Source organism: Pieris rapae, chromosome 11 (assembly GCF_905147795.1).
Source record: "Pieris rapae chromosome 11, ilPieRapa1.1, whole genome shotgun sequence".
Classification (NCBI taxonomy): Eukaryota; Metazoa; Arthropoda; class Insecta; order Lepidoptera; family Pieridae; genus Pieris; species Pieris rapae.
In genome coordinates this window covers 7192056-7212654 of record NC_059519.1, presented here as the reverse complement: position 1 = coordinate 7212654, position 20599 = coordinate 7192056, and the positions used below count along the sequence as shown (strand labels likewise).

The 20599-nt window shown below is 29.9% G+C and overlaps 4 protein-coding genes across 4 annotated transcripts in view; 1 reads left to right on the top strand and 3 right to left on the bottom strand.

Annotated features, from left to right (window-relative positions):
• Positions 1-370: 370 nt before the first annotated feature.
• Positions 371-3012, bottom strand: LOC110994079 (zinc finger protein 90-like). The gene is made up of 6 exons (XM_045629975.1): positions 2626-3012; positions 2387-2555; positions 2021-2113; positions 1565-1716; positions 1221-1411; positions 371-539 (listed from the first exon to the last, which is right to left on the bottom strand). Exons 1-6 carry the CDS (start codon positions 3010-3012, stop codon positions 389-391), a joined length of 1143 nt encoding a protein of 380 aa, XP_045485931.1. The 3' UTR covers positions 371-388.
• A 395-nt stretch (positions 3013-3407) lies between these two features.
• The window catches only part of LOC110994069 (RNA helicase aquarius), a 51219-nt gene continuing 34027 nt past the window's right edge, over positions 3408-20599 (top strand). Inside the window, exons 1-6 of the mRNA XM_022260558.2 lie at positions 3408-3611; positions 4446-4546; positions 4977-5133; positions 5498-5708; positions 6639-6831; positions 7237-7390. Of these exons, the coding sequence (XP_022116250.2) occupies positions 3525-3611; positions 4446-4546; positions 4977-5133; positions 5498-5708; positions 6639-6831; positions 7237-7390 (903 nt within the window). The 5' untranslated portion in view covers positions 3408-3524. The remainder of the gene's footprint in view (positions 3612-4445; positions 4547-4976; positions 5134-5497; positions 5709-6638; positions 6832-7236; positions 7391-20599) is intronic.
• LOC110994070 (probable G-protein coupled receptor Mth-like 5) lies at positions 7742-11085 on the bottom strand. The gene is made up of 8 exons (XM_022260559.2): positions 10704-11085; positions 10489-10624; positions 10231-10411; positions 9847-10144; positions 9688-9766; positions 9415-9617; positions 9148-9283; positions 7742-8914 (listed from the first exon to the last, which is right to left on the bottom strand). The coding sequence occupies exons 1-8, from the start codon at positions 10888-10890 to the stop codon at positions 8656-8658; spliced, it is 1479 nt and encodes a 492-aa protein (XP_022116251.2). The 5' UTR covers positions 10891-11085; the 3' UTR covers positions 7742-8655.
• On the bottom strand, positions 11502-19607 carry LOC110994072 (G-protein coupled receptor Mth). The gene is made up of 9 exons (XM_022260561.2): positions 19460-19607; positions 15179-15399; positions 14563-14748; positions 14097-14212; positions 13721-13799; positions 13487-13650; positions 12831-12975; positions 12659-12751; positions 11502-12354 (listed from the first exon to the last, which is right to left on the bottom strand). The coding sequence occupies exons 1-9, from the start codon at positions 19463-19465 to the stop codon at positions 12150-12152; spliced, it is 1215 nt and encodes a 404-aa protein (XP_022116253.1). The 5' UTR covers positions 19466-19607; the 3' UTR covers positions 11502-12149.

Genomic DNA, 20599 nt, shown 5'->3' with positions numbered 1-20599 from the left:
CAATGGCAAGAAACAAAACATTTCTTTATTTGCAAAAAAAATGTATTAATATTATATTATTACCTTAATGAAATCCTAAATTAAGTTCAACTAAATTTACCACGATATTATTAGACTGTTGGTAGAACGAAGTTTGGCGGGTCAGCTATAGGTGTATAATAAGTGTTTGTAAATATAGGAAAACTGTGGCGTGATAGAAGTTCACGCATGGATTATAGCAAAACCTCACAAATGACAACGCATCAACGACACATGCCACAAGCAAAGAGTATTTATTGTGTGCTAAGAAAAACAATAATAAAAAAAATCATATTATTTGATATTCTGTGTTTAAATATGTCATTGTAAAATCGTTCGTAATTTAAATTTTTCTACTTGACACAGGTAATTAACTCACTGGTTTGGTAACTTTATGCATTTTCTTGTGGGTATGCAGAGCGCACATGCTGCCCAAAACCTTATCGCATTCTTCACAAACGTAAGCCATTAATGGAGTCCCTGGGGGTCGGTCTTCTCCCCTCTTGTGACGGTAAAGCTCCCTGCAACCCATATTCTTGGAGTCTTATTAATCAATTTTATAATGCGGTATGGGTCACACATAACCAACATGTATACGTGTTTATTTATAATGAAAACAGGTCGGTACAAATAATTACATTGTGTTCAGTCTACTTGAGGTATAGTAGTTATTGAAGCTAAAAATAAAAGACAAAAAATAAGACAATACTATTACCAACCCTATACCTTATAAGGCGATTAACAAATGGCGATTATACATACTTATTTCCAGAGTATAAAAAGACGAAACTATAAATAGATTTGAAATTTTTGTATTTTTTTATTTCTAGGCGTAGCTAGAACTGCTACGATGTAAGTAAGCAAGAGAGCAAGATGAAATGTAAAGTATAATTCTATAAATATTTTTAATATTTTTTAAATTTTTGAAGTGATATGCATAGGGCCTGACGCTAAAAAGAAATGTTCCAGTTAACCCTATTCAGAGAAAACAAACACATAAATAATATAACATATGATATAGGTTTCAGTAAAAGTATTCTAATTAAGCTTAATTAGTTAATCAAAGACTTTAATTGTTTGTGCTATAACCATTTTCTCCATTTTCCTTCACACGCATTTTTTCCTTTGCGATCCGTTGGTTTTAAATTCATACAATCTGCGAAGACATTAATTTAGTTTATTAGTAGAGAAGATTATAATACCTTGCAGTAGCAAAAAGTTGATTACAAGACCCGCAATTCCACATTTTACTGTCGGAACTACGTTTATACGTGCGATGAGGACGTGTTTCTCGATGGCTATCTTCGTGGTTCCTCAATTCGATTTCACTGGGAAACTCCTGCCTGCAATACGTACAGGACATGTCCATCTTTTCGTTAGGTGTTTGTTCGTTCTAAAAAAGAAATGATATTGAAAGTTGCCGCTGAAAAATCTGTTGAGCAAATATCCTTGATAAAGAAGTCTGTTGCTTCCGATTCAAATTTTGTCAATCTCGCAGAGAGAAAAAAATAAATATTGTAAAGTTTATTTTCTAATAAAAACTTACCAATTCATTTTTACGTGTACAAGTGAGTTTATGTCGATCAAGTGCTTCTCCGTCAGCGAACAAATAGTTACACACATCGCACACAAACATGGCGTCAAGTTTTCGTGATCCGACGCACCCTTTGCCAAAAGCGTCAAGACAGCACAATTGTTCTAAAAATTAAAAGCTATAGTTATTATATAAGACAATTTCCAAAAACGACTATGAGCATTTTTAATAATAATAAAATAATCACTCAATCATTAAAAAGAAATCACGTAACGATGGCGAGTTTCGTTTGATTGTGATTCGTCAACAGAATCTAGTTCAATCATAGACGCCCGACTTGATCCGTCTATCCGTTTGTCCAATTGCAATTAAACATATTCATTATCATTCTATATGAATATCAAACATATTATTAGGTCTGTCGTGTTATATGTATGACTCGTTTTGTAAATTATCCGCAATTCTTACCATTGGGTTCGATTTCTAATGCCATCGATAATACACGTTCACAAATGCAACATACTAGCCATTCCGCGTCAAAATTCGTGATGCTGCTGGTATCTAATGAAAAAATTAAAATATAGAAATTTTTATCAAAAATTAAATAGATACAGTTAGTTCCCGCCATTAATAAGAATTAAAACAATCATGTGTCAAATGATGTGACTCTGACGTAATTGAAGTCGATTAATTATCTGTTACATAATCTATCTACAAACGACAGTCATAAAGTTATTATCCTCGATACCGACAATAATATGAATACAGAGTAAAAAATATAAAAATTGGTGATCTAAGATTTTTTTTTATGTATGGTAATAACAAAAGTGGTACCTTGCAGTTCGGAGTTTGTACAAGTAGTACCGGTTTCAGAATCGGACAAATTAATTGAAGCATGCATTAGAATAGTATGATCTAAAAGATCAGCGTCTGTCGTAAATATATCATGACAGATTACACATGAAAAAAGCGCTAAAATATCTGGACCGTTATTCTTGTCATCCTAAAAGTATATTGCATATATGAATGAGATTGAATAAATGTGTTTTTGTTATATTGCAGTTAATAAATACCTCATTTGAATTTGAAGATGTTGGTGTTGGTATCAGAAACTGGTCTACTATATTTTCATCTAATAATGTTGATTCATCATAAAAGGAAGTATGAATTGGTATGATACTAGTAATATTGTTGTCACTTTGGCAACTCTGAGCATTTAGTTCAGTTGTGGATTCAGTTCCAATAGAAAAATGCTGCCCTGAATCGTTACAACTTAAAAGTAAATTGTTTTTAACAGGGGATGTTATCCCTTCAGATATAGGTACACAATTTTTTCCAATACTTTCCGTTCCATTTTCTATTATTTCATGAGTAAACAGAAGGGTATCTGTATCAAATCGATCTTCTAAATCCAAAGCTTCCGTAAAGTCTCTATACGAAAATTCTGCAGATTCATACATATTTGTTAGCTCTGAAAAGTAAAAATTAAGTAATATTTTTTTACGATATAGTATCTTCCTAGATTTTACACAGCATCAAATAATATTATTTACCGCGCTTACACTTATAATTATTATACAAACAGTTCTATTATAAGTCATGGATAGTCTTTCCCCTCAAAAATAGTATACATAAATAGTTACTGAATATTTCGATCTTGTCGCTTGTGTCGTTTTGTAAAGAAATAAATGTGACGAAACTTTAGAAAATTTAAATTTTTAATATGTATTACAATGATACACATACTGTGGTGTTAACATGATTACATGATGACTTTGATAACTACTAACGTTTTGACGTTGACGTTTTTACGAACCGATAATCATTCGCCAACGACCAATCAGCATTCATTCATTCATGCGTTCATTAATATTTGTAAGAATATTTGTTTATGTTGCGGTGTTTTTGTAAAAAGCTGTTTTGGTAGAATTCAGTGCGTTTTCATTGACATAACTTGCAAGATAATATCAAAATGAAAGTTGATGTGCCAGCTCCAAATGATAAATCTAAGATACCTTTGCCGACTCTTTCTCAAATAAATGCAGATAGAATAACACTTGTAAGTAGAGGTTATATTTTTACAAATGGTTATTAAGAATATAACACTGCACTATATTATATAAAATTATTTTAAATTTCCTTCGACTCAGTTTAAAAAAAGATACATATTGCATCATATCCCCAAAAAATTCAGGAATTTTAAAAAGTATAACGAGGAAGACAAAATAAACATTTGTTTATCTTAAAATTGCTATATAATTTTAAAACGAAACAAAATTGTTGTATAACACTCGCAGATGGTATTGTGTTATGACTTCGGAATTTGTAACTTATACACAATAACTTCAAGTAGCTGTTATAGTTCATATAGTTCTATGGGGATAAAAAAAATGTTCTAAATCATATCCTAAATATCAAATATTGGCATAATTGTTTTCATAATGGTACCAACTAATGTATAGTACTATATTAAAATATAATTTACTATCCCATACCATAAAATAATTAATATAACTATAAATATTTATTATATTACATATTATAGCATAGTTAAACAAAAATAAATTTGTTTTTATATTATTATGCTATTTGTAGCATACCACATGAAGATAGCATTTTCCTAAGAAGAAACATTATTTTTAAAAAAGAAGCTTGTGTTTGCTGTTTTAAATTCAATACTAGGAGAAGCGGCCTATCCCAAATCATTCTATGTTATGATTACTGAATCTGAACTAAAACAATTTTGAAGTATACTTGATTCAATAAATCTATGAATATTATAATCAACTTAAATTACTCCCCTTTTATACAATTGTAAAGCCAACTGGTATTTAATAATCTAAATCTATGTTACTCACCTAATTGATTTAAATCACTATGGTTGATATTTTAGCTTGCAAACCAATATTGGTCACCTCAAACTAAAGATAATCACTTGCCCTATGATGCTGCTATTGTGGAGTCCATATATCAAGCAGAGATCCTTGGATCAAAGTAAGTTTCTTAAAATGCATATATTTTTTTTTATCTTAATGTCTTAGCCCTCCTGAAATGGACAAAAGACTGAATTGGGTTCAGTGGCCTTATAGATTGAGTTCAATGACCCCATTTGTTTTAAAATACATTAATGGCATGCTATTATTTTGATAAAAAAATAAAAATTCAGAGCTTATAACTTTTTATTATTTATAGTTAATATCAGTTGAATTTTTACATCATATTAAAAATGTATAACATATAATGACTTAAACATTGATATTAAAAAGTAATTGTATTGATTTCTCATAATTTAATTTCTAAAATTTATTTATATATAACTGAAACCAGCGTTTCCTGAATTCAAACTATACAAATGAAAGTATTAGGTTTTGTATAAAAACAAGATCTACCTCTAAGATTAATGTAAATTATTGATGATTTTCAGTTTTTCCGTACGGCGTATAATGATGTTGGAATTTTCGCAATACCTCGAAAATTATTTGTGGCCACATTATGAGACGGGGAAGGCATCTCACGCTCATATGATGTCAATAATCGTAATGATTAATGAGAAGTTCCGTGAGAGGGTGCCAGCATGGCAGGTAAGTCTAAATAAAAAAAATAACACACAGATAGACAAACTCTTTTATGTTTTGTAACACATATTATCGTGATTTAAACCCTAATTAAAATTAAATGTGTAAAATTTAATTGAATTTAACTGCATTATTATTTATTTTAGTCTACTATATAAAAGAAATATCTTTATGTTTGTAACAAATAATCTCAATGACTAATTGTACTGAGATATTATAGTAAATATCAATAAACAATGATAGCGAAGCTTAAGTCATAATATGTTATAGTTATTGAAGTCTGCATATGACTCTTATAATCTTGGTTTTGGTAAGATTTCTATATTTATATATTACTATTAATTATTTATATTTTACTATTAATTTACAGGCACTATTAAAGAAACCAGATTACTTTCCTGGTTTCTTTGAGCAAGTTCTTCATGCTAGTGTAGCGGAAGACCATTTAAGTAACAATATGAGGGAACAGACAAATCTCCTACTCTTTTTGAACCATTGCTTTGGGAGTATGGAGGTGCAATTATGCAGAGATCAAGTGAAACGATTGGTGTCTCTTAGCATGTGGATTAGTTTGCAAGAAGGTGAGAATCAATCAGGCATGACATTTGTCCATCTGGTAGTAAGGCTTTGAGTCCGCCTAGTTGAGCTACATAACCCTATTTTCTGAATTTACCAAGCAGAGACTCTAAATACAATTTCATTTAATTTGAATCAGAAGTTTAAGAATTATAACTAGTTTACTAATTTGTAAACTAATTTTTTTTTATTTTGTCACTCACTGAATGAACAATCATCAAAATTTTAAGGCACTTCTAACAGACATGGAAGCTTCAAAATATAGAATAAAATTAGTTTTTAGAGTATAATTCAAGGACAAACTAAAATATTTTACTAATAGCTAATTATGTATTAACTTATTACAGTAAGTAGGGATTGACTGAATGAACAAACATCGATCGCAGAACTTTTTACGGTATTAGAACTGCATTGTAAGATTTGTTTCTTTTACATGTTACGTTTTGAAGGCATATATTGACACAATTAAATATAAGTACAAAAATTCTCAGTGAGAAGTTTAATATAAGCCTAATACAATACAAGTATTTGAAGTTCAATATAATTTTTAAACAGGAAATTATTATTTTTTATTACTCAGCTAACTTCTTTAGACCTAGTTATTTACAGAAATTTGAATTCAGAATGTAGATAATGATAATAAATGCTTGAATAACCAAAGAGATCGGACACGAATATTCTATAAAAACTTTACTGGCCGTCAACAAAATTGGCGCGCAAACCAAATTAAAAACAAGAAGTGTGCAAAAATAAAACGCGCGAAAGCCGTAAATTAAAATAATGAAATATTCGTATTTCAGATAAAACTTAAAAATTACTCTGACCCAAGTAGCGATAAAATATTGTATTTAAAAATATTGTTCCTCTTTGTAATATGATTAAGATGTTTATTTAATTAACGTTATAAGAAAAATGATTTATTTAATATTCCAAAGGTCGAAGAAATCAAGAGTTCAAAAACGTGCCAAAATGGCGGAAGTACTGGAGGGCCATTCAGAAGAAAGATAAACCTGAAATGTTAGACAAGTTGAACTGGGAGAGGCGATACTTGCAGAAACTCATGATTAAATTTATGAGGACATTGGAGAGCATTCCTGAGGAGGGAGATGTTAATCCAGATAAAATCAGGTAATACAGATATGTTTTATGTGCATGTTGAATTTAATGTGTGACATTTACTAACAAGAATAAAACATTCAGTTGGCATAATATGTGGATCATAAATTAGACTTATTTTGTTACCATTGTTTGGCGAGCTGATAATTATTGTTTATTATGGGTTATTCATAATATTAACTTATGTATGTAAATGGTGGTCCAACTTAAATCATGGGCAGACATTGGAAACATTTCCAAGGTTTCTTAGTAATTTTTTAAGATCATTCTCATAACTTTTGTATTTATTAACTCAAAACTAGAATTGTTGTGCCGGAAATCGAGCCTGGAACCTCTTTGAAGAAGAGTGGAGCATAAGTTAACGACTAAGCTACGGAAGCAGTAATTTAAAACTAATAGCAATGTAATATTTATCAGGTACTGCGAGCGATTCCTGGAGCTGATGATCGACCTTGAAGCATTATTACCAACACGGCGCTTCTTTAACACCGTAATGGACGATTGTCACCTCGTGGTCAGATGTCAACTTGCAAAACTTGCTGAACGCCCGGAAGGACAGCTCTTCTCACAGGTAAGTTTTTAAACATACATGCATTATTTGGAATTGCCAGATTTTTGTTATCTGTTTAATGGTAACCAGCAAGGCCCAAGTGGGTTTTAGGAAGGGAAGAACAATAAATAATAGAGTTTTTACTGACATTAAAATGTTAAATGAGCAATAAAAGAAAAAAAATCAGAAAACAAATTTGTCTCTTGTTTGATGTCAGCTATAACCTGAACAATTAATGCCTACATAGGTTTGGAAAATTATATATGCAAATTTTCTGTAGAGGTTTCATAATATATTTGTTGAATTTGTAGAAATATTCTGTTTGAATGAATAAGTCTGATTTTATAAGTAGATATAAAAGAAAACTCAATATTATTATTTTAATATATATTTTATTGTATACTCATTAACTACATTATTAATAAAAATTATAATAAGACCGTTATTAATGTCTTCTTTTGTATATAGTGCATACATCTAGGCCTATTGTCCTTAGAGAGCAAAATGTTTCCAAAATTGTGATTTTTGGACGGATATTTTTTACAAAATTCGAGATATTATTAACAATACAATAATAGTAAAATGTATGCTTAAATATTGTTAGTGATTTGTGCATCATCCTGTCATAATTTCATAATGATTAAAGCTTCTTAATTTCTATTAGTATATATCTGTATACCCTAGAAATGTTAGTATGGTGCTATTTTTATAGTGAGATTAACCAATATAATAATTAAGTATCCCCAATGAGCGCTTTAAATTATCACAATTTTTGTTATAAATGCTATTTGTCAATTTAGTCCTAACATATGTAAAATTTGTTTAACTTAACACATTTATATTCTACTTTGTATATTCTTAATTCTATTATAGCTGCCAAAAATCACACAAAAATAATTCAATAAGGCACAAATTTTGAAGGAAAAGCTCAAACATCACAGAGTAACTACAACTTTTACTTTGCGTTCAACTTTATCGTAAACTAGAGAAGATTCAAAATTTCCTTTAACTTAAAACTATGAGAATATGTTTATTTTCTTATGATGATTGTGATCAGAAAGGTAAATAATGAACATACAATGTCATCACTATTCACAAATTTTAGACTTAAGTCTACAAACATAACTGATCCAGTAGATTGTGGTTATGTGTTAGTTGACTCAATAGACAACAAACAAAAGTTAATGTATATCAATATATACATTAACTTTATGCACCAAGAAAAACTATGGGACCTTAATAATAAATTATTGATTTTGGTATCAGGCTTGGAAAGCAGAATTAACCTAATAATTACCACCATTCATATGAGTCATTTCATCACCCCACTCCCCGGTAGGTACAGGCTGAGCATAACAACAACTTTTGCGAAGTAAAAATGTTACATGAGACTGTCTTACCACACAAGTGTAGAATATGAAGATGGCTTGCAATAAGTTCACTACTATATGTGCATACAGCAACCCATCAAAGTTCAACCATGATAATAGCAGGAACAACCATGATATTGTCATTATCAGAAACATTTGCAAGAATAAATCGAAACTAAAAAAGAAAAATTAATGAGTGTTTAGCATTTACTATTTGTTATATACATAATGTAAAACTATATATATATATATATATATGATATAAAAATATTTATCATTTGTTCAACAGATCACATTGTTTATGTGCTTGTGAGTAAAAGCTGGTTTTGCCAAACTAAACTCATAGCAGACAGAATTACAATTTTTTTTTATTTTTGATAGGCTATGTGAGTAAAGTATTTTACTTACCATCCTTTTAGCTTGTAATGTATCCTTCCATAAATATTTATCCTCTTAATTACCTTCAATGTTGTGATATAGAAGAATAAATTGAATATTATGGTAAATGCAACTGGGGTAAAAAATATAGCTATGCCAAGCCAACCTAGAAATATATTTTATATTATTGCTAGTTTTTATTCTAGAAATAAAATCATTGTAATTTGCATTGAATTCATTTAGAATTGACACTTATACTTATTTGTTACATAGTCTTTCTAGAATTTATAAACTTACCTATAGTTTCTTGCTCCACATCGTCAACAAGTATTGAAGATGAAAACTGTCTTTTCATTTTCCTATATGGATTTGTTCCTGTATCCAAAAGAAAATGTGCACATATTGCCATCCCTGCCATTAGAGCTACACTTGACCAGACCACACTTGAATAGTAACAATATTTGCGCACATCTGTTACTCTTAGAAACACATTTCTTGATCTGCAGAATTTAATTAATTTAGTCTCAACAAAAGTACATATATATTTTTATTCAAATTAAAAATACTAACTTGAATGTTTTCCATATATAAAAGCCAAAACTGTTTAACCAGAAGAAGGCTCCTAATAAGCTTATATATAAAATTATATCTGTAAGAAAAATGTAATATTTATTGGTGTGAAACTTTACTAAGTTTTATTTTAATAAAAGTAATAGTTCTACATCTCACCTGTCACCATAAAACTGACATGATTACTTAGTTCTGTAAATATTCTTACAAAATCTGCCGCTTGGCTCACAATAAGACAAACATTTATTGTACTTATGATATTTCCAGCCAAATCTCTTAGAGTTGGTAATACAAAATAAATTATAGCAACTGTCAAATACAAAATCATTGCTATAGCATGAAATATAGGATTAAGTATCTTTTTCATTAGGAAATCTGAGTCCTTCCAATTTATTTTTACTTCTGGAACACAAACAAGTGCATATTGACCTGTTGTATTGGAATTTGTAATTAAAATCTGTAACCCAAAATGTATATTATTAAAATATTGAGTAGATATTTAATTTAAATTATCATTTACAATACAGTTGATAGCTTGTTTACCTTATCCATACAATATTTATTTTGATTATGAATGTATGATGATGGTTCTTTTGAATCCGGCATTGTAATGATGTCATGCAAGTTAAATGTACTTGTAACTAAAGGGTCATTTTTAATTGATTCTGAATTTACTTGATGATGAATTAAGTGCTTCAATCGTCCATCTGACAGAAGGTTCAATCTGAAAAAAAAATATAATGATAACCAAAACATTTTATGATGATTCTACAATATTTTTTTCTTAAGAATTAAACATACTTGTCTTCAGATTTTCCTAAGTCAAATATAGGTCTCAGTTCAGTTGTTTCACAATTTGGTACCCCATGTATAAATCTAAAATACTTCAGTTTAACTTCCTCTCCATTTTCAGTCTTAAATATTGGATTCCAAAGGGCTGCAAGTCAAAAGCTTATTTATGCTATGTGAAGATAAGTACTATACAGACACAATACAAAAAGAACGTTTATACTAACTTGCATTGTATTGTTCCGCTAAACGACACACTGAGTCAACAGCAATTTCGTTTTCTTCACAACATTTGTTGATTTGGACGGAATTTTGTTGCTCAGACAAATCATTTAGGTCTGTATCGCTAACTTCAGCATAAGTGTATAGTACAATTGAAAACAGTACAAGGAATACCACGTTATAATGCATCATGTTTATTCATTCAACTTTTTTAAGTATAGTTTTATTCCACATTTAAATGCACTTTTGTATCACAACTTTAAAGTTTTCTATTCTCATTATTATATTCATATTCCAGAAATTTATAAAAAATGATCGGCGGATAAAGTTGAACTTGCAATGCGTATTCCTTGATTCTTAGATTTCCGAATTCCGATTTGCATTACATGTTTGATGTTTGAATTGTGATTGACAGTTATTTTATGTTCATTTTGACAATTTACATAGAGTAAGTGTATTTGAGATTTTGACAAGTGTCTGTTTCGCTGCTCTAACGAAAATACACTGTAGTATTTCTTGTATATATGTATAATAATATGTTGATCATGAAATTCATTCATTTAAGAATTGAATTCTAGGTGCCAAGTTCGATAATTAGATATATTATTATATTTTATGTATTGAGTTTCGAAATTTGTTAGTTTTTGATTTATTACCGCTTAAAGTATGTGAAATCTTTGGGTGGACTAACCTTGCCCTATGACACACTGCCTTTTGTTGATCCAAGGTTCAATAATTTATTTTAAGTATTACTAAACTGGGCATGGATATTGCATGTAGCTAGAAGTAAAATTAAAAAAAACTATTTTTTTCAAATATTCTTTATTTAACAAGCGCAACACGCGTTGTGCTGACCACATAACGCGGCATAAGTAAAGGTACATAATATTTATATTCTGTAGACTTTATACCAAAAATAGTCAGATCATATTTAAATTTTAAATTTACAACAATTATGGCACGTACTTCTGTCGTTTAAATGTAGGAAATATTATGAGCATTACTTAGTAATTCTAGCAAGTACTTATACTTAATTAGTTATTGTTACATATTCGTAATTGTTTTATAAAAATATCATTGACAATTATTTTAATTTTACGTGACTAAAATTAAAAAAATATATATTTACATTTTATTTAACATAATTATATAGAGATTCTATGATAACTCGAATATATTATACAATTTAAAATTTACTATTCAAGTGTTGCGAACAATAAATATGATTTTGTATTAAGAAAAAATTTTTTTTCAATTACATACATTTAAGAAAATAATTCTATTGGATCCACTTAAAGGCGCTTAGGTAAAATACCATTTGTCTTCCTTCTTTAAGTGATTTTGTTTCAATCTGTGCCTATTAAAACCCATACTTGTTTATACAAATAGAATTATGTATGTATATGATATATTTACATCGTATACAAAATATACCCTGCTTTCTTACGCTCTTAATTAAGCCTAACTTCTACTGTATCATCTAGCATTTGCTCTTCATCAGCATCATCATCTGGGCTTAATTTGTTAGCAAGTGGTCTGGTGACGAAGAGACAGAATCCTTCTTCGGCAAGTCCTCGCATTGCACGACGTCTTAGAATTACCAGTATCAGAAATATCACGATACCTTGGAGACAGTTGAAGGTGTCCATTATTTTCCTAGAAACACATATTATGCATTACAGAAGTGTTAAGTTCAAATTTATATGGTCGATTTCCGCAAATTTGGTTAGGGTTGTAAGAACACTTTCTAGATAACATGATAAAATATTTTGTTTAGTTTCACTAAATATGATATGCGTTCTTAAACGGGGTTATATGCAGCGTTTTAGCTGTTTAAACAAATAGTCGTAAAGATTTACAATATATAAATTTGTTTACCACATATTCCTAAAGATGTATGGTATTAATACATCAATGTTTGTTGTAAAATATAATATTAAAATAATACAATAAAACGTACCAAAGGATATGTTTCTCGCCATGTGCAAAACTGGCTATTTCAAATATCCAATTAATCCCCATTACAAGAAATAGTTTCAGCGATACAAGGAATCTGTAAGATAATAATATTAATGTAGGGTTAATTCAAACATGGCTCATACAAATTAACTAAACGTATTGACAAAACTTACTTGCGTTTAAGATAATTTAGTTTGTTAACCTCATATTTCTTGTTGTGAGTCCATAAGCTGTAGGAGGATAGTATAAAAAGGATGACATTAATTGCAATGAGGATCGCGACGGGGCCATAGAAGTAAAGCCAGGTTTCAGCGCGCCCTGAAATTTCAAATAAATTTTAAAGTTACTAATTACCGTAATGAAAATGTTTTATAATACTTTGAATTTGCCTTATATTTATTTACCAACAGTTTCGAAACTCCTTTAAATAACCCGTTGCCAATTAGATTATTAAATTTTCCAATTGACAGTGAAATTATACAAACTACACTTATAATATCTGGAAGACTTGCGACATACAAGATGTTTTATCTGACTGTTTCTCTTTCTCTTATCGGCAGTTACAGATTTTGATAAAGATCAAATACATAAGCCGTTGGAAAATTATCATCTCTTGACCTCGATCGCAATTTTTTATATATTTTGTTGCTAAACAAAATAAATATGTAAGAGGTTACAGTCGCAAATAAAACGTACTACACTATTAGAAAGCTGGTTATTATTATTAGGTCTCACAACACCGAACTGGCCATAGACATATACAGTAGGTACTGGTTATTTTATAAATCTACGTGAAGGTTGTCTACATCTAGGAACCTTAGTTTTTTACCGTTAAACCAGCAGGAGCCTTGGCCTATACCGGGCTTGTAGTGATCTCCCTCTATGAAGTTCGTGGTTAGGGCTATTACGAGGAAAGCCAAGGTGCAACCCCAAGCATAACTGTTGTAGATAAGGCACTGCTTTCGTTCCGTCTTTTTCAGATATGTTGCATCCCTGAAGTAAGGAAAGGTATTAGAATTCCCTATTATTATTAAGTTATTAATAAATTTTAATCAAAACTTACTGTACTGTGCGATACATGTTGATGCTTATCACATTCATCCAGAAAAATGTTGCCATCATCCAAAAGTAGACTAGGAAACCTGAAAGAATATGTCAATTCACCATATAAATCAGTTTAATCAATTATTATTGGCCTAGTGGTTTTAGCGTGAGACTCTCATCCCTTAGGTTATAGGATCGAGCTCCAATGCAACAATCGACTTTCAGCCTATATAATATTCGAACGGTAAAAAAAGTCGACGGCGTGGATCAGGCACAGGAGGCTGATCCTACTTGCCTATTAGATTAACAAATGATCAAGAAACATACAAATCTGAGGCCCAAAACTAAAAAGCTTGTACTGCTACTGGTTTTTATATAAGGAACTTATAAAATACCTGCTACTGTGCACATGTCTTCGCTAAATCCAGGACTTATCTGCATACTGCCGAGTGATAGAAAACCAAGTGCCATACTCATGCACATGCAGATGTAGCATATTCCTTGTAGGTCTCTGGAAACATCAATAATTATGTGTCGGTTACTTTAACATGTGTAATAATAATTTTATTAATTTAAATGTCGTCCGTTAAATTATCTCATTGTAGATAAGTTAACTACAAATAATAAGGTTACTACAAGGTACGTTTCGTTATCGACTGATTTATATATATGAAAACGTTAGTTTCGATTGGAGCTATATAATTTATTTATTAAACATTCCTACAGAGTTTATAACACAGCAATTTTCTAAAACACATTATCCAGAGGGAAGACACAGAACACAAACTGTGAAAACCAAATTATAAATTTACTCTTAATCACCTGTTTAAAAAAAGAAAAGTAGTATATGATACGACTTACCTGAGTTGTGGTAGATAAATGTACACAGCCGAAGTAGCAAGCAGAAATACAACTGACACCAGAGTGAGAATACCACTAGTCTCAATATCATTGGAGAGTTTTATCTCTTCATAACACATCACAGCAACTGGAATCGTGCCTAGCTGAGGTAAACTCTGATTTTTATACATTTGGCTCAGGCAGTATCTGAAATTATTAGATTATGTTCTAAATAGTTCGAAATAGTTTGTCCAGTGAAAACGATTCATAAATAAGGCGTCGGTTGACTGAAAGATTTAGTTAGGCTGGAAAAAGGTTATATTTAAAACAACCAAGAGAAGTAGACGCTGCTGACGGTGATAGATCTCTTGATTGCCTGTTCATTGTATGGCTGCGACAACAATAGGTGACAAACAGTTGTTACAAAAAATAATTAGTGCTTAATCATGCTAGTTACCAATGCCTTTACTTATGTTACATATATACATAAGTTATTATACCTTATTAGTAATAAATAATTCTCGGGAACTAGTGAGGAAATATAAAAAGTCTATCAAAAATTAAAATATCTTATAAGTGGCAAAAATAACGCTTCAGCTTCCATCGAAGAATAATCAGTAATATATTTGATACTGACCGATCTGGATCATCTGTGAATACGTATTCAGGAGAATCCATAGTAGACAAGCTAGTTCCATTCACAATAACATCTTTCAAAAGCATGTGCCCCAAAGTGCAGTTCATATTGACTCGTGTCATTCTGCAGTAACCGCCCGATCTCATTATAACGTTATCTGGGCAGCATTGTTTTAAACCCAGGGTAATCCCACATCCTAATAATACGAAGAGGAAGACGATCTGAAAGATAAAAAAACCATTATACAACATTTTTACGTTCTTAATGTGGGTAGTCTACAATTTCAATGTAGTACCCCCTTTTTCCCAATGTGGGTCTGAAAGTTTTAAGTGTTTATGAATGGATATTTATTTTGAAGCTATGATGTTTCTTAAGTCAAGACGAATTTAATTACATTTTAAGTATAGTGTTTCACATTTGAGCTTTCAAATGCCAGTCTCTATATAGAAAGAGAACACGCAGACCATACAACCCACATATATAAAACGTATTAATACAGTATTATAATCGGTGATTTACTGCATTTTTAATCTAGAATAATAAACGTTTGTGGGGTCAGGGTCGAAGGAGCATATTAGTACTTTGATAACGGTATATCTTTCACTCTGTGTCCGGTTATTGAACTGTTCGTTATAGTAATTATTAATTTTGATACTGAATTTTCATGTGAATATTTAAATCAAACCAGTTAACCATATTTAAATCAATTATTTATAAATAGATGTTTAAAAAAAATAAACTGTTACCTAAAATAGGTACTACGTTTTTTAAATATAAACACTGAAAATAATATTTTATTATTACTATTCTTCTCGAAGTTTTATCTCGATGTTAAAATTTGACATACTTTGATAATAGCGATTGATACTCGTAACGAAGAATATACTTAATTGAAACATAATATGCGAATCAATAAGTTATTTTTCAGAATACTTTACATCTGTCATGAGATAGACTATGTTTGTTATCCCCTGAAGTTTATTAAATGAGTAGTACTCGTGCACCAAAGACCATGTATAACGTGAACCTTATCTTCTACACATTTAACACTTATATTAACGATAAAAATACTAGCTTATGTAAAATACGGCGTTATTTTCTATTCGTCATTAAAAGTATGAAGTTTGAAATATATTGAATTGTAGTAGACCTAGATTTTAGACATGATTTAGTATTTATTGCAATACATAAATTATATTTACTGACTATTGTACCTGACAACAAAATAATAATTTAAACAAATATCGTAAATAATATATTCTAAGGATTAATAGAATAAAGGGTTTTTATATTCCGTTACACGTAATAAAAATTGACTCTGAATCATACACTAGCTATACTATATACTAGCTTTCTTAATGCGATTTTCAGCAGTTCAGTTTAAATAGATGGTTCCACTACATCCAACTAAGTCCTTTGACACGTCTACTCGATTAACTTAGAAAAAAGGATTTTATATGGGGTGTTTATTAAGAGACTGATTTATGAGGAATCTGTCAAGTTTTATATATAATACGCTTCACATTGTATGAAACAGGTCCAGTTTCTACCCTTTTTCCACTTACCTTTATCCTTTATTCATAGACACAAAGGTTAATGAAGTTACAATAACATTAATTCGACCAACAAGTCTATTTATTCACAAATTAAGTTCACAAGTCGCTAATATTGTAAATGGGTCAAGGAGCAATCAGAGATCGGTAATGATATGTATAGAGGGTAATTCGATGACATTTTACGATGTCTTATTTAATTTTGATTAGTTATCGTAGTGCCAATTGATAACAATCAATGTAAAAAGTTTCTATTCGTAGATTTAGAACTGCAAATTTATTAAAACGAGCTTTTCCGTTTTTTATATATTTCAAATATCGAACAGACCATAAATTGAATTAAAAAAGACAGTTCATTAATTCGGTATATTGTCAACTATAAGATATGAAAGATGCGGGTACGCCCCATTCGCTAGAACCATTTGTAATTGCTACGAGTTGTAGATTTATCTGTAAAATGCCGTTCCCTTTTACGTTTAAAGTATCCGACCGTACATTCGAATAATTTCAATTATAAACAAACGGATACTTAAGATACAAAACAAAACCAGTTGTAAATGTTACCATTTTGGCTTAAATCGTTTTTCACTAAAGGTATTTACTAAAACCTCAAACATTCTTCATGTTTGCTTTAAAGTTTAAACAAAGATCACCCGATTAAGATGTTCGTAAGTACTCCTAAAACAATAAAGGAATCTTATGTTTAAACAATTGAATAATCGAATAATCTTTACAATTATATGAGCGGGAAAAACAATATATAAATTTCCTATGTAAAATGACAATTGTGCGTCAATCAGAGAAAAACATCGCTGATTAACTTGTTTGTTTAGATAATTCTTCGAATACCCAAACATTGTACGTGTAATTGTGAATAGCGAAGGGAAATCCTATGACTTGGTCTTAATTTGCGAATGGGGCAAACAATAAAAAAACATTGGTCATATAATATTTTCTTGTACATGTGAGAGGCAGTCTCAACCATTAATTCCACCGTCTACATTACCTTTCGAATGATTTAGTCTTGAAGACTTCGTTAAGACTGACTTTTTCACACATTCGAATTTTAATCATTTAAACAATTATATTTTTTGTCAGTATATACATATATGTATGGACTGTATAAAATACATTTTAATTATTTTTTATACACTCTGTCGATACTACTACATATATTATGGTCGGATATTGGATCAGGGTGGAGATAATTAATTAACCTAGAAGCCTGTAATATGCTAGGAAAAAAGTAAATTGTAAAATGTTTTCGTATTATTATTATCGCTGGGGATTTATACGCTTTGGTAATTTGACGCATATCCTAGTCCCAGATTCATTTCCGATAAGAATTTTACGAGTTGGTCGGTACAGAGCGGTATTAGCAAATGTAATATAATATGATTGATATGCCGTATTGCGAGGCTACGGTATTTAAACAAATATTTTGATCACCACATTTATTAACGATAAAAAACTATCTCTTTCGTGAATTAAATGATACATGTTTTGGCAAACGATAATACTATTTCTATAGTTCGAAAGAAATATCGTAAACTATAATTTGTTAGACGGGAGAATAAAAGAATTTGTAATTGTGTTAATTAAGTCGCTAATTAACACAATTACAAATTCTTTATCTGACATAAAAAAATCTAAAAAATAAACTAAAGAAAGGCACTGACTAAATGAATTTCCGATTAAATTGTACATTATCCTATAAAGTATGCTCACGAAATTATCGTTTATACAAATAACCCTTGGCCTCAACAAGCGAAATCAGAATTACAACAATTTAGATGTGCTAATTGTGTGGTTTTAATAAACATTTATCTCAAAGAAAATAAGAGGACAGCGGTATTACAAAATTTTAATTCATCTCGTGTTTACTATTAAAACACTAGATGAATTAATAAGTACATATATCCATAGTGCTCCATTTTGAAATTGATTTTACTTTTCCATTACTTTTAATAATTCAATTGTTTGGTTTAATTTATTTTTTATCTTTTCGTGTATGTTATGTTTAAAATATTGTATTAATTTTTCTTGTATGTATCAGTGTGCTGAGCGTTGTCAAGCTTTTACAAATCAAAGTCGTAATTATTTTATAGTATATATAAAATAATTACGACTTTGGAATTAATTTTAACTTACAAAAGTTGGATATCATTTCCCTTCGTGTAGAATTAAAATTGCCACCAGTATTTTATAATGTTCTATTTGTAGACGACCGGTTATACATCCTATCTATATCTAGTTCCACCCTTATCAGAGAATGATAGACATAAATATATTTGAATCATAATTCAACTAAATACCGCGTGGTTATTTATTTAGAAAATGAGACATGAATCTTTTATCGAATACCTACTTGCATGTTGTAAAGGGAAACAAAGAAAATCGTAAAGATGCGAAGACATCTAAAAATACATTTCTCGTCCAAATATAGCTTTAGTCGCAAATATTGTTAAAACGACTTGTCAGATGTATACAATTTTAAGTTAAAGGTAAAATATATTTGTGAAATTAACCCACCTACATTTAAGTATAACGAACGATTAGTTGCTGAAAATTTAACTAAATCGGTGTTCTGGCATTACAGATAATATTTATCAAGCAGGTGCCACTTAATATTTAAAAACAGACGATTACTATGAGTGCATAATTAATACTAATTATTAATATGTTTAAATATAGTATAGTAAACTAGCATTTTTTACAAATAACTTACCTTCATTTTAATTAATCACAGCACTTTCTGATGTTTATCACTATTTGTATTCGATTTTTAAAATTGGACGCAACATATGACATGCGTGTGTTTTATCCACTGTCCGTGAGCAGAATAAACAGGGTACCGAAGGAAAGATTGATAGCGAATCGTATGAACTGAAGTTACTCACGGTGCAATAATGGTCACAGATGATGAAAAGAAGAAGTTGCACTTAAATTGGCAATTATTTATTTATTATTTCCTTAAGATATTAAAAAAACGTATTTTGCTTTTTAATGTAAAATATTTGTGCTTACTCAGATAAAAAGCCATTGGTGAAGTTACATTTAATTTTTTTTAATACATAATAATACAGAAATATTTTATAACAAACCAATATAATCTGCTCTGCTTAATTGACAGCGAAGACAATCATAATTTATTAAATAATATTTATTTAAGACAATAACAAGTCCTGATTTAATTTAATAAGATTGTTTTTATTTAATACATTTCCGAAAACAATTTTTATTTATTTATTTCAAACATACACCCATTATTATTTATTTCTGAATTCACAAAGGGGGCGTATAGGTATATAAATTATTTGATTTCTTTGTTTTCATTTGCTTGATTTGACCGCCATCTATGAACTCATTAACGTGAATGAGATTATTTCTGTCGTTTCTTAGTTTGTTTAAACCTGGCTAGATGGCGCATCAAACATACTTGATTAAGCGAATCGAAATAACAATAAACATTTTATCTTTGTGTTTTCATATGGGGTAATTTTCATGGAATTATTAATATAATTTAATACAAATATCAAGCAATAGATGTAACTATTTAGATTTTAACAGTAAAAAATGAATTGTTTTGAAGAAAGTATTTCAGGGAAAAGATTAATTTCAAGGTGTAGGAGGTTCTGTAAGAAAAAATGATCAGAACTAACATAATTATGATTCCATGTCAAATTCTGTATACGTTTTTAAAGTTCAGGAATCAGACTTAGGGCTAGGTCTTCCTATTAGTCTTCCTTTCTAAAAGTCGTCAACGCACTCGCGAAAATCCTCTGCATTGGAGAATGTCCATGTATCACTAAAGATCAAATGAGCCTCCTGCCCGTTTTCCCTAAAAAAGTATTTGAATTTTTTCTTC

Coding starts and splice junctions, on each gene's coding strand:
- LOC110994070 (XM_022260559.2), bottom strand. CDS start 10,890: ATGATGCATTATAACGTGGTATTCCTTGTACTGTTTTCAATTGTACTA. Junction 9,284..9,414: donor TGTGGAGCAAGAAACTATAG/GTAAGTTTATAA, acceptor ATATATTTCTAG/GTTGGCTTGGCATAGCTATA. Junction 8,915..9,147: donor CATTACAAGCTAAAAGGATG/GTAAGTAAAATA, acceptor TTTCTTTTTTAG/TTTCGATTTATTCTTGCAAA.
- LOC110994079 (XM_045629975.1), bottom strand. CDS start 3,012: ATGTATGAATCTGCAGAATTTTCGTATAGAGACTTTACGGAAGCTTTG. Junction 2,556..2,625: donor CATCTTCAAATTCAAATGAG/GTATTTATTAAC, acceptor ATATACTTTTAG/GATGACAAGAATAACGGTCC. Junction 1,412..1,564: donor GTACACGTAAAAATGAATTG/GTAAGTTTTTAT, acceptor TTTCTTTTTTAG/AACGAACAAACACCTAACGA.
- LOC110994072 (XM_022260561.2), bottom strand. Junction 12,976..13,486: donor AGGCTCCTGCTGGTTTAACG/GTAAAAAACTAA, acceptor TTGAAATTTCAG/GGCGCGCTGAAACCTGGCTT. Junction 12,355..12,658: donor GGCGAGAAACATATCCTTTG/GTACGTTTTATT, acceptor ATGTGTTTCTAG/GAAAATAATGGACACCTTCA.